The sequence below is a fragment of the Anopheles coustani genome, chromosome 2 (assembly GCF_943734705.1).
Source record: "Anopheles coustani chromosome 2, idAnoCousDA_361_x.2, whole genome shotgun sequence".
NCBI lineage: Eukaryota > Metazoa > Arthropoda > Insecta > Diptera > Culicidae > Anopheles > Anopheles coustani.
This window is the reverse complement of record NC_071289.1, coordinates 40,151,458-40,163,824: the sequence shown is the minus strand read 5'-3', so window position 1 is coordinate 40,163,824 and position 12,367 is coordinate 40,151,458. Positions and strand designations below refer to the sequence as shown.

The 12,367-nt window shown below is 42.3% G+C and overlaps 3 protein-coding genes across 3 annotated transcripts; 2 read left to right on the top strand and 1 right to left on the bottom strand.

Moving 5' to 3' along the window:
- The first annotated feature begins 2,430 nt into the window (after nt 1-2,430).
- On the top strand, nt 2,431-3,223 carry LOC131267318 (cuticle protein 8-like). Its single transcript, XM_058270166.1, has 2 exons — nt 2,431-2,442; nt 2,525-3,223. Exons 1-2 carry the CDS (start codon nt 2,431-2,433, stop codon nt 3,221-3,223), a joined length of 711 nt encoding a protein of 236 aa, XP_058126149.1.
- Nucleotides 3,224-6,401: 3,178 nt separating this feature from the next.
- Nucleotides 6,402-7,174, top strand: LOC131267319 (cuticle protein 8-like). The gene is made up of 2 exons (XM_058270168.1): nt 6,402-6,413; nt 6,497-7,174. Exons 1-2 carry the CDS (start codon nt 6,402-6,404, stop codon nt 7,172-7,174), a joined length of 690 nt encoding a protein of 229 aa, XP_058126151.1.
- A 1,509-nt stretch (nt 7,175-8,683) lies between these two features.
- On the bottom strand, nt 8,684-9,771 carry LOC131264390 (uncharacterized). Its single transcript, XM_058266693.1, has 4 exons — nt 9,520-9,771; nt 9,216-9,457; nt 8,957-9,154; nt 8,684-8,891 (listed from the first exon to the last, which is right to left on the bottom strand). Exons 1-4 carry the CDS (start codon nt 9,769-9,771, stop codon nt 8,684-8,686), a joined length of 900 nt encoding a protein of 299 aa, XP_058122676.1.
- Between the last annotated feature and the right edge of the window lie 2,596 nt (nt 9,772-12,367).

Here is a 12,367-nt window from a genome sequence, read left to right as displayed (position 1 = left end):
TACAGAGCGACTTTCCTGGGCTACCAGTAGTTTATAGGTGTATTTTAACAATCTATCCGTAACAAAGATTGCTACCAATATAATTACCACGGTTTTTATTTTCATGTCCTGAACCATATGGAGCACCTAAGATCACTTAGTCCACTCGCTGCATCGATTTACTCACTGCAATCATTTTTTTGGATCAACTTTCTTTAGAAGTTTCACTGTAATAATTTTTCTTCAGGAACATTTGTCTTTTGTTTCGATGGTTTCGGGACCTATTGTTTCTCACTCAGTTCCACTGGATTATTTTGCACATCCTGTCCTGTCACGGTCGCCATGTGGTGGATATTCGGTATCCATAATTCGTGGTCACCTTGTATCAACGCATACTGCGTGAAACCACTCGCGGTCGCGGACTTATCGAAGCGAAGGGTTTGTCATCGTGTACAACTTGGACTTAGATGAAAACTCAGAGATTTTTAGTTACTGGATGCGCGACGGGCATTACGACCACGTCCGATCAGTGTCCACCGAATGATTCTCTGGTCTATTCGGTATCGATTTATTTATACGGTTTCTTAGGGCTAGTTTACAGGTGGTTGAATAAGTGTTGGTAATGAGGCTGACCTACTTTACAAAAGTTGTTTATCGGTTCTATAAATGCTGATTGGATATATTGATGTTTTTCAAGAATAGTTAGGTTGTTGACTTCGATCGCGCAAAGGTTTTTGCGCGCATCGTTCCCTGTCTGTTTCATAACATCCGGCCTGCTGTGGGTCATGCTTACTTGGCTCGAATGCCCTGACGCCGGCTTGCCATGGGTCATATTACTAGGGTGCAATGCTCGCGCACAATCGAGTCGCAACTTGTTTACGAGTTGCGGTGTTTCGACGCGTTGATCGGAATTTGCTTATGCTGCATCTTTATAATTTCGGTTGAATCAAGTATGAATAGAGTGGCATCGATCAATTAAAGTGTGTCTGGTTAAGATTGTGCATAGCGTATGCTACACTCCAATATAGAACCCTACTACTGCAAGTATCTTGTATGTGAGTACTTTGTCCATGCCAATGGCCAAAAATGTAGCAAACTGGATAGGATTTGCCTTGTTCGGGACGTAAATCGTTTTCCGAAAGCGGTGCGAGGCTTGCTCTAGCGCCGTCCCTTGAAGTGCTGCTTTAATTCGCACAATGTTTTGTAGGAGGGAAACAAACTGAACTGACTCGGGTAGCAACTGTTCGTAGATGTTCACTAGCTGATCGATTTCAGCCGGGGTAGCCGGACGCAATGGCTCGATAGCGTTGTTCATTGTTCGGGAATCGGGATAGTACTAAGTGTGCTCTTCTCATGTTGCTAGAGCATTCTCAAACTTCGGATACACTTACATCCCTATTCACGAACATTGCAGCGATAAGATAGTATACTTTGCAAAAAAAAAATGCGAAGAGATAAAGATGACGCTTAAGTAAAGATAGGATAAAAATGGTACAATAGAGCGGCAATTATCTTTGACAACGTGTTTTAGACGTATCTCAACAAGGGTGGGATTACCATGAACCCGATTATAAACGCTGCTGATAAGGCTAAAATAATCAATTTATTTGAAGTGATTGACAAGAGTCTATCGTGAATCGGAAAAATATGTAGGTTTGAATCACCTTTCGTTCATAACGCCAGTTGTCAATTAAGATCAGGGTACCCAAATGAAGTCACTCTAGCCAAAGTTACTGTCGTGGTTACACTATTCGTAAGCGGATGTATCAAAAATGTATGCAATGAGCGAAAAAATGCCGTTGTGTGAACCGTTTGAATTGAATGTCTCGTTAAATTGAAAACTATGGTTATACTGGACAGGATGTACAACGTGAACTCCCATATACATTACTTGCATGAGTTTATGAAAATTTTGTAAAAGAATTCAGTAAAAATGCGTGAAGATTATTCTAGAATAATAAACTCATCATTTGATGAATGTTTCTAATCAGCACTATAACCTATTTTTATACATGGAAAAGCTATATAACTTAAAAAAAATAATTTCACGCTATTTTTTTGGCAAGCGATTTCCCCCATCTTAATATAAATTCGATTCGATAACAAAGCTGTACGAGGGGGTGTGACCAAGGCGAGCGAGCTGCTGATTGGATTGGTGTGGTAAGTCGACTGCTTCATCTCTGGATTGTTGTTTTTCTTATCATGTATGTGGAGTGCATTGCACTGCACGCTGCACTGGTTCATTCTGGCTTTCAATTGATGTAGATCAGTTTTTGGAAAGTAAAAGTAGTTCAAATAGACGCACCCTCCAAGGACGACCGACTTATTCCTGAATTTTGAAAACAATGTTTTGGGAATATCCTGGCCTTATATTTTATAAAAGGCTTGACGCGTGGCCTGTGGAGACATAGTCACACAGTTCGTCGACTTGTAAACATTGCAGCTACAAAAATGGCGTTCAAAGTAAGAATCATCAAATGTCTTTGGAGAATAGTATTTTGGTAAACATAGGAAATTTGTTAATCCTCGTTCTCCCATATTTCAGTTCGTTCTCCTTGCCACTTTGGTCGCTGCTGCCAGCGCTGGTCTGCTTCCGGCTGCTCACCATGGCATTGCCACGTCGCACTCCACCATCCAACATCATGCTGCCCCCGCCGTCCACCACGTCGGAGCCATCCACGCCGCCCCGGCTGTGTACCATCACCAGCCCACCATCGTCAAGACCATCGCTCAGCCCACGATCCTGAAGTCCTATGGACATCATGATGACCACTACGAGCACCATGCTCCGGCCAACTACGAGTTCTCGTACTCCGTCCATGACGAGCACACCGGAGACATCAAGAGCCAGCACGAGACGCGCCACGGAGATGAGGTCCATGGCCAGTACTCGCTGTTGGACTCCGACGGCCACCACCGCGTCGTCGACTACCACGCCGACCACCACTCCGGATTCAACGCCGTCGTCCGTCGTGAACCCACTGGAGTGAAGATCGCCCAGCCAGTGCACAAGGTGATCGCTCAGCCCGTCCATGTCTCCAGCTACGCCCATGCTCCGGTAGCTCACGCCACCATCCAGCATCATCATGCTGCCCCGATCGCCCACCATGTTGCCCCGATCGCCCACCATGTTGCCCCCATCGCTCATCATGTTGCCCCCATCGCGCATCATGCCGCTCCGATCGCGCACTCTTCCTCCAGCATCGTCCATGGAGCCAGCCACCTTAGTCATCATCATTACTAAGCAGCGTTATGGAACAGTGCCAGTGTAGTGTGGTTATAGTGCAAACATTAGTTAAGAAATAGAAGCATCAATCAATTAAAACAAAAGTAAAAAATTTAGCCCAGTTCTTCTTGGAATCCGAATATAAATTTGTAATAGATAACTGTTTTGGAAATAGAAAGTATCGGATATTTGTCCGAAGGACTTTTTCATTCTCGCAAAATATTCGAATCGGAGGGATTGTAATCGTACTGGCGAAACTTCTATTAGCGAAACACAGAAACGGATACTTTCAGCTTACTGGACACTAGTGATGTGCGTTCTGAGTGAGCGATTCGAATCTTAATATTAAATGAACGATTTAAATCCTAACAGATAGTTTTTGTGACTCCCTTTGATTTGAATCCTTAACTGGGATTCGAATCCCAAAAGAATGAACGAGTTGGGAAAAGTGTCGCTAGTCGCCATAGCGATTCGAATCCCAAGTTGTGATTCGAATCCCAGTTTGGGAATCACTTCAGAAATTTCCATTGCTTTCAAGTTCTCTATACTTATGCCCAAGATTGGACTTATTTTTTATAACAGCTTGCAATCCTTTATATACATCATGATTTTCAATAGGAATAAATTCTACACATCTTTCCGTTACTATCCGTAACTTTGTTAAATATCTAATAGTTCGTTAAATATCTTCGTTAAAAATCATAAATATCTTATAGTAAATATTAATTCAAATCTAAATCTAAAATAAATAAATAAATTCGTCAACGATATAATATGATAGATAACTTACATTTCCTTTCTCACAATTCACTCGTTTTAGGAAATCAGGTATTAAATTTTATTTATCTGGATATAATCACTCTAATTTAAGCAATCTGAACAAGTTAATAAAATTCCTTTCGTTCTGTTAATTAATGCCTCCACATTCTAAACCGACCAGACCTATTGAAAATACGCATTTTAATATTTTTCTGCAATAAATGTCACGTTTTTCCTTTTTTCAAGTAAATACAAATGAATTTTACTGTTAACAGATGTTTTTTTTTAAATGTGTACGACAAATAGTGGCCGTGTGATAATTTAAGCATTTAAAAAGGGTAAAAATGCAGATTTTTGCTAGTGTCCCGTAAATCGAGAGCATTTTAAGTCAAACAGAAATATTAGATGGAAAGAAGATTGATGAAAACATATTCCGCCAAGGCTTTAGGTGAAAATTAACATTGGCTAAGTATTATCACAGTATATCAATAATAACTTTGATCAAAGTATGTGTACCACTGCGAGACTAAACAAAATCGGTAGTTACTTTTGCGGTCTGGGGTTTTCATCACAGGGCCTTAGTCCGCTCTTAGGTAGATCCACCACTGGCTATCCAAGACAAGTTGCAAATAACATTTGCACAGCAAAAGTGCAGTAAAAGACATAAAATATACTTGAAGCTGTTCTCTCGATTATGGAGAGTTTGCGGGATTTAAAGAGGAAGAAGTTTAGTGGCAAGCTCGGTTGCTTCGACCTGTAATAGAACTTTGATCGAACCGACAGATACTTCTTCAGAAACTAGCGCCTCTGGGTTTAAATCAGCAGCTGGTAAGTTTGTTCAGAAGAGCGTTCCTCATCTCGTTACCTGGTCAATGGTCAGCTCTCCTCCTCCTTTTCTATCCAACGATCCGTCCGACAGGGCGACCCTCTTTCCATGCATCTGTTTGGACTCGACTTACATCCTCTCATCATGATAATCGAAGACATTTGCTGCGACCAGGATGACTTGATCAGTGCATATGCCGACGACATCTCAGAGATGACTACCTTCCATTCTAAAATAGAGCGAGTTAGAGATGCGATAGAGGCATTTGGCATATGCTTAGGGAGAACGGCTGTACGGGTGGAAGACTGTCACCCTCGATATCGGCCATAACGCTACCAACAAGATCCGTGTCCCATGACTGCGCACCGTGGAGCGCCTTCGGTTACTCGGGATACTGTTCTCTAGCAATATCCGTGGAACACAATTGGAATGCGGGTATGAAAAACTTATCTGGATTAATCGGGTGAAACAACTTAATTTAACGCAAAAGATTGTTGTTTAGAACACCTTTCTGCTGCCACAACTTTGGTACATCGCTTCAGTATGTGGCGCCCGAGCGCTGGATATAGCGAAGGTATATCATATGATAGGTTCCCTTCTCTGGAGCTGAGCCAGGGGCCTGCGCGTGCCGCTAACTCAATTGGATCTACCACGACACCGTGGAGGACTTGGGCAACTATTGCTGACAAACAGAAGACTCCCGTGACATCGGAGATCTATCTTATATCTGTAGCCAAACGAAAATCTACACCTTTCGGTACTGCTGAACCAAATGAGACGTATATTCTCAGATACGTGTACGACATGCCCCGAATTGGCACACATTTACTCTGTGTCCTGCTGCCAAGACTGATACACAGTGAAGCACCAGTGTGCAATCACATACGGATCTAAGTTGGTCAGTGCTGTCCGAAATGAGTATCAGCACGCGCATCGCGGTGCTTGTTTATTTCGCCAACTACATCATCCACATGGTTGGAAACGATCGTGTGATTTATCCCAATGACCACGACCATGATAAAGCACGTGTGCTTTATCCTTGTGAATGGATAGGTTGTAACGCCGCAATGAAACATTTTATTTTGCATGCTCCGGATTGTTAAACTCAGTACAACTGTACTTTAAAATGTACGAATAAACGAAATGTTTTATGTTGTTATTGCAATTGCCCTGCTGTAATTATTTAAATAATACTGCTGTAAATACTTTTCTTTGCAATTGGTTTCAACCATCGCTGCTGTGATCTCAATACAAATTCGAATCGATAGCAAAGCTGTACGAGGGGGTGTGACCAAGGCGAGCGAGCTGCTGATTGGATTGGTGCGGTAAATCGACTGCTTCATCTCTGGATTGTTGTTTTTCTTATCATGTATGTGGAGTGCATTGCACTGCACGCTGCACTGGTTCATTCTTGCTTTCCATTGATGTAGATCAGTTTTCAGAAAGTAAAAGTAGTTCAAATATGTAGTCGCGCCCTCCAAGGACGACTGACTTATTCCTGAATTTTGAAAACAACGTTTTGGGAATATCCTGAGTATAAAAGGCTTGACGCGGGGCTTTTGGAGGCATAGTCACACAGTTCGTCGACTTGAAAACATTGCAGCTACAAAAATGGCGTTCAAAGTAAGAATCGTCAAATTTTCTTCCAAGAATAACGTATGCGTAAACATCGGAAACATATTTAACGTCACCCTCCCATATTTCAGTTCGTTCTCCTTGCCACTTTGGTTGCTGCTGCCAGCGCTGGTCTGCTTCCGGCTGCTCACCATGGCATTGCCACGTCGCACTCCACCATCCAACATCATGTTGCCCCCGCCGTCCACCACGTCGGAGCCATCCACGCCGCCCCGGCTGTGTACCATCACCAGCCCACCATCGTCAAGACCATCGCTCAGCCCACGATCCTGAAGTCCTATGGACATCATGATGACCACTACGAGCACCATGCTCCGGCCAACTACGAGTTCTCGTACTCCGTCCATGACGAGCACACCGGAGACATCAAGAGCCAGCACGAGACGCGCCACGGAGATGAGGTCCATGGCCAGTACTCGCTGTTGGACTCCGACGGCCACCACCGCGTCGTCGACTACCACGCCGACCACCACTCCGGATTCAACGCCGTCGTCCGTCGTGAACCCACTGGAGTGAAGATCGCCCAGCCAGTGCACAAGGTGATCGCTCAGCCCGTCCATGTCTCCAGCTACGCCCATGCTCCGGTAGCTCACGCCACCATCCAGCATCATCATGCTGCCCCGATCGCCCACCATGTTGCCCCGATCGCCCACCATGTTGCCCCGATCGCACATCATGCCGCTCCGATCGCGCACTCTTCCTCCAGCATCGTTCATGGAGCCAGCCATCTGAGCCATCATCATTACTAAATGTTCCGGAATGGATCTAGTATAGTGTGTTGTATAGTTCAAAGGAGTAGATTACAAATACATGCATGAAAATTATGTTTGGTTTTACTTTTTTGCACTCGTTGTAATCCGGGTATCGAAGGCAACCGATTTGGAGAGAGCGCTAGGCTACGAAAAAAGTTTTAAATGTTTGTTGTATTTGTAATCCACAAATTACTAACAGACGGTTTATAAATTGAGTACTGGTGAAAGGATCGTTACCCTAAATGCCAATGCAAGCGCCTTACGGGTTTAGTTTAGAAGGATGGATTTAGTAAAAATCTTACACATTACCCAAAAATATTGAAACATGTATGTATAGTCTATAGCCGGACATGTGGTTAATTGGTGCTGCAGTATGAGTTGGGAAATTAGTATTATTAGACTGTTCGAGAAAAACAAAAGTATAAAAACTGTACAGTTTTACGCTAGGTTTACAAGAAGCGCATGCAATCTTTGGCACACACAAAATGCCGTCAAAATCCGCGTAAGTGTATTTTTCAATCAGCGGGTACACAATATTTAATTACACTGTTTTCAGGGCCAGTTCGTCCGCATCAAGCTGCTCTTTGCCGGCAGTAGGCAGTGAATTGCACGCACAAGACTTTTGTTTGGTATCGTTAGATAGCACTTTGGGCTTGTCAAGTTTAACTTTGCCGTTATCGGTAGCAACATTGGCGCGTCGAGAAAAGGTCGCGTTGCTGTCGCGCCAATGTTGCTACCGATAACGGCAAAGTTAAACTTAACAAACCCAAACTGGTTCCTAACGATGCCAAACAAAAACCTTGCGCGTGCAATTCACAGCCTACTACTGGCAAAGAGCAGCTTGATGCGGACAAACTGGCCCTAAAAACAGTGTATTGGTTTTCAAAAGCTTACAGCAGCTTGATTTTTGGCAACCTTCTTCTTCTTCTTGGCGTAACGACCTCTTGGTCATGCCTGCCCGTTAAGGGCTTACGAGATTTGTTTCCCTGTTGTACGTGGATAGTCAGTCCTCTCGTACAGGGGACGGTCTGGTCTCGGTTGGGATTCGAACCCACGCCGTCGAGGTGCTGAGCCTCGACACTCATGGGCCGATTTTCTATCCGGCGCTACCGCTCGGCTGTCGCGGACCTCTTTTGGCAACCTATGATCTGTTTTGATTTTCTAATTTGCATTAGATAAAATATCCTGCAGTTACATTCGCTACCATCTTGTATAGTCGTCCGTGCAATTAACTTCGTCGTTTGCTAAGGCGAATGGCATTCGATTAGTATTAGATTCGCCATAACAAATTATGGAGATCATAGCACCGACGACCGTACAAGGTGGAAGCGACAGGGGAAAGGTCTCGGGACGGTTTGTTTTATTAACCCGAAATTCGCGGACGAATAAAATTTGAATTTTTCTACATGGAAAATAAAACAATGGAAAATTGGAAAAATGTGCAATTAACGCAGTCGTTTAAAAAATATTTGAATATAACTCAAAATTTCCATTGAAGTGATTGAATTATAATTTTTGCCCAATTTGAAGCCATTGCGTTTGGTTAACTGGCACGAACCCAAGTTTTTCAAACAACTTTATCGAGCGGGTATTAGTAAGACCGATGTGAGTGTGGACGTGTTGTTTGTGCTCAGCTGCAATCATTTTCGCCATGGCTTTCGCTAACGTGGTTCCGTAACCTCTATTGTTTCGTTCAGACAAAGTGTACAGATGCCTAAAAATAAAACAAATTGTGTGGTAAGACAACAAACGCACTTTGGTATTGATGGAAGTACTAACCCGATTCCATCGTGGTCATTTTTGATTACACAGGCTACAAGTTGCCCATCGTTTTTGTCGAATAGTCCAAGGCCACCATTATGCTGTATAACAGTTTCGAAGTACCGTAAGGATTCATTGTACTTATGTGGCCACAAATCGTCGATAACTTTCGCATGTGCTACAAGCAGTGGTTTCAGTTCGACATCGTCAGGCACACTGAAATAACAAGAAAAATGTTATTAGATGAGGAGTTACTGATGATTCATTTGTTTCGTACTCGTAGCTAAAGGTGGCTGCTTTTTCGCGATGCATCCAGTAATTTTTGCAATCTGATTCCAGCTGGATGCTGTCTAGGATACCACGCTCACCAACTACTTTGTATAAACTTTCGCGAATTCCACTATCGCCTCCTACAACGAACATTGGGTTGTGGTGCCACTTGATGTAGCTGGTTTTTCGAATCGCGTCCTCGAGCTCATTGGGCGGTTGTTCCAAGGTGTTTACCATCACGAATATATCCTGTCGAAACACCATACTCCAATACAGAACCGTACTACTGCAAGTATCTTGTATGTGAGTACCTTGTCCATGCCAATGGCCAAAAATGTAGCAAACTGGATAGGATTTGCCTTGTTCGGGACGTAAATCGTTTTTCGAAAGCGGTGCGAGGCTTTCTCCAGCGCCGTACCTTGAAGTGCTGCTTTGATTCGCACAATGTTTTGTAGGAGGGAAACAAACTGAACTGACTCGGGTAGCAACTGTTCGTAGATGTTCACTAGCTGATCAATTTCGACCGACGTCGCTGGACGCAATGGCTCAATAACGTTGTTCATTGTTCGGCAGTCTGGACAATACTAAGCGTGCTCTTTTCGTGTTGCTATGGTATTCTCAAACAGCTCACTTTCATTCCAACTGACTCAAATTACAGCGATAAGATAGTATACACTGATGCAAAGAAGAATAGCACTAGTCTGTTTTTGCCGTTATTGTTTTTTATTTCCTTTAAATTTTAGCTTTTTCTGGTTTGTAAAACATTACGATAATACGAAACATCGAAATAATACGAAACATCGTATTTATGTAAACTTCGGTTTTTTTTAGTAATCAATTGATGATAGTATAACGAATACTCAATTATACGATTTAATGATGTGAGTACTAAGTAAAGGAGTATTTGTAAATAATCTCTGCAAAATGCAGCGATTGTATGTCTTCTTCTTGGCGTAACGACCTCTTGGCCATGCCTGCCCGTTACGCCGGCTGCGCCGGCTCACGAAACTTGTTTCCGTGTTGTACGTGGATAGTCAGTCCTCTCGTACAGGGGAGGGTCCGGTCTCGGTTGAGATTCGAACCCACGCCGTCGATTGTATGTATAAATACGTATGTATATACGCTCCCAGCATTCACAACTAGCATAGCACAATATCATAGTCTAATTACTGTTAACATTTGAAAACAACCACGATAATCAGCAACAGTTCAAATGTTTTCTATGCGATTAGGATACAGAGTGTCTGCTGGTCACTTTGAAATATCAAGTTTTTGTCTGGGATCCTATTTATAGTCATCATGAACCGGATTATTCTGCTGGAAAATATAGTTTAAGCCCGTCAAACATTTGTTTTGTTCAAGTAAATTTGGTTCTAGTGTATTGGACTTCATTTTCAATGAGATCCAAGTTAAGCTTTTGTAGCAATGGCAAAACTTCTCACATCATCAGTTAATTGTTGTCAAACATTAAGAAAAAGAAGAATAAACTTTATTTCGTTGGAAAAGAACTTTTCCATGTGTCACACCAGAAAATATACCTTACAGCAAATTTGAACTTATTCAGTGCATGTCGCCATGTCATTTTGGGCTTGTGAAATCTTTGTGGCTATGGATCTTTGTAGTTTGTGGATCTTTGTAGTCTTCAACGCTTAATAGAATTGGCTGTATGTGCCGTGTTGACACCTTAAGTTGAATTCCGCATGAATTTGCGATGCTGTTCTTCTCCAGTTCTCTACTTGTTCATAAATTATTCGCCTATCTATCACCGTTAATGGGGGTTTGCTCCCTCGTTGGTCCTTGTGGCCATCGTTACCGGCATTTTTCATGAAATGTATTGTTATGATAACTGATCGGAAGATTTTTAGAACGGTTTTCATTAATTTCAGTTTCAATGCTTAGCTTATTTTTGACGAAGTGATGATGTATCTAACCCATTTATGCTAAATTAGTTAAAAGAACAATGAATTCACGGTTAATAAAATCTATTTTTGAGTCTTATATTAACATTGATATCTTAAAAACCCATTTCAATTTGTTAATTGTTGAGTTATATGCAATCGCTAAACAAAAACCCAGAGTGGTGCTATTTTTATTTCCACTCCTACATTGCTTATAAGTTATTCAGCATAAATATGAATACAATCGAAACCTACTGAACATTTACGAAACTGAATACAATAAAATTTCAATCTGGATAAAGCTAAAATATTATAGAAAATTAAAAATATATTTGCCAAAATCAGGGCGGTGCTATTATTGTTCCCTTCAGAGTACTTTGCAAAAAATCGCGACTAACGAGATAAAGACGACGCTCAAGTAATCATAGAAGAGAAAAAGTACAATGGTGTCTTTGGCAACGTGTTTTGGACGTATCTGAACCAGGGAGGGATGACAATGATTAAGTTGTTTATGCTTTTGATAAGCATACAACAAGCGGGATATTCAGATAGATACGACTGGTTTCATCGGTTAACGAGCAGTGATGACTTTGGTCGATGAGATGGGAATTGTACTGGACAGCACAAGCTTATAGCTCACCAATCTAAATGAGGTTGCCATCTTTATGGTGCACCTCTTCTGTACGCCCTCAAGAAGTCGGTACCATTGTGGGCTCTCAGTGCCTGTATGCCAGACCGGCGCAGCATACCGAAGAATAGACTAATGAGACGCTGGTTAAAAAATCAGGCCACCTCCCTGTAGCACGTTTTCGGTGGCATGGGTTCGAATCCCAAACAAGACCAAACTCACCCGTGTATGAGAGTAATGTGTTTCAACATAAGCAAATTTAATTTTAATTTAGTTGAATAGCAAGCAATGAATGCCTTTGTTTCACATTGGAAGAAGAAGCTATACCAATAAGACTGACAGTCAATTTAGGCAGCGCTCTGTGAGCTATCGAACAAGACAAACACGACAAACACGACAAAAAAAAAACGATCAAATCCATGCAATCATATGGAGGTGCTCTGTCAACCTGCATCGAACATGTCAGACAAACACGACACAGAACAAAACAGTTTGATTTTGTCGTGCAGGGCTGTATCCCACTGTGAAACTGTTATACCTTGTGTATTCTGCTACCTTGCTGCTTGGATGAGTGACAGTTCTTCACGACAATTCGCAGAGCACCTTTCCGACAGTGTCGTGTTTGTCTGGTTT

Excerpts from the sequence above, each read along its gene's own strand:
- LOC131264390 (XM_058266693.1), bottom strand. The coding sequence starts at position 9,771 with ATGAACAACGTTATTGAGCCATTGCGTCCAGCGACGTCGGTCGAAATT. Across the intron at positions 9,155-9,215 it reads GCAGCCACCTTTAGCTACGA|TGTGCCTGACGATGTCGAAC; the intron begins GTACGAAACAAA and ends TTGTTATTTCAG. Across the intron at positions 8,892-8,956 it reads AATGACCACGATGGAATCGG|GCATCTGTACACTTTGTCTG; the intron begins GTTAGTACTTCC and ends TTTTATTTTTAG.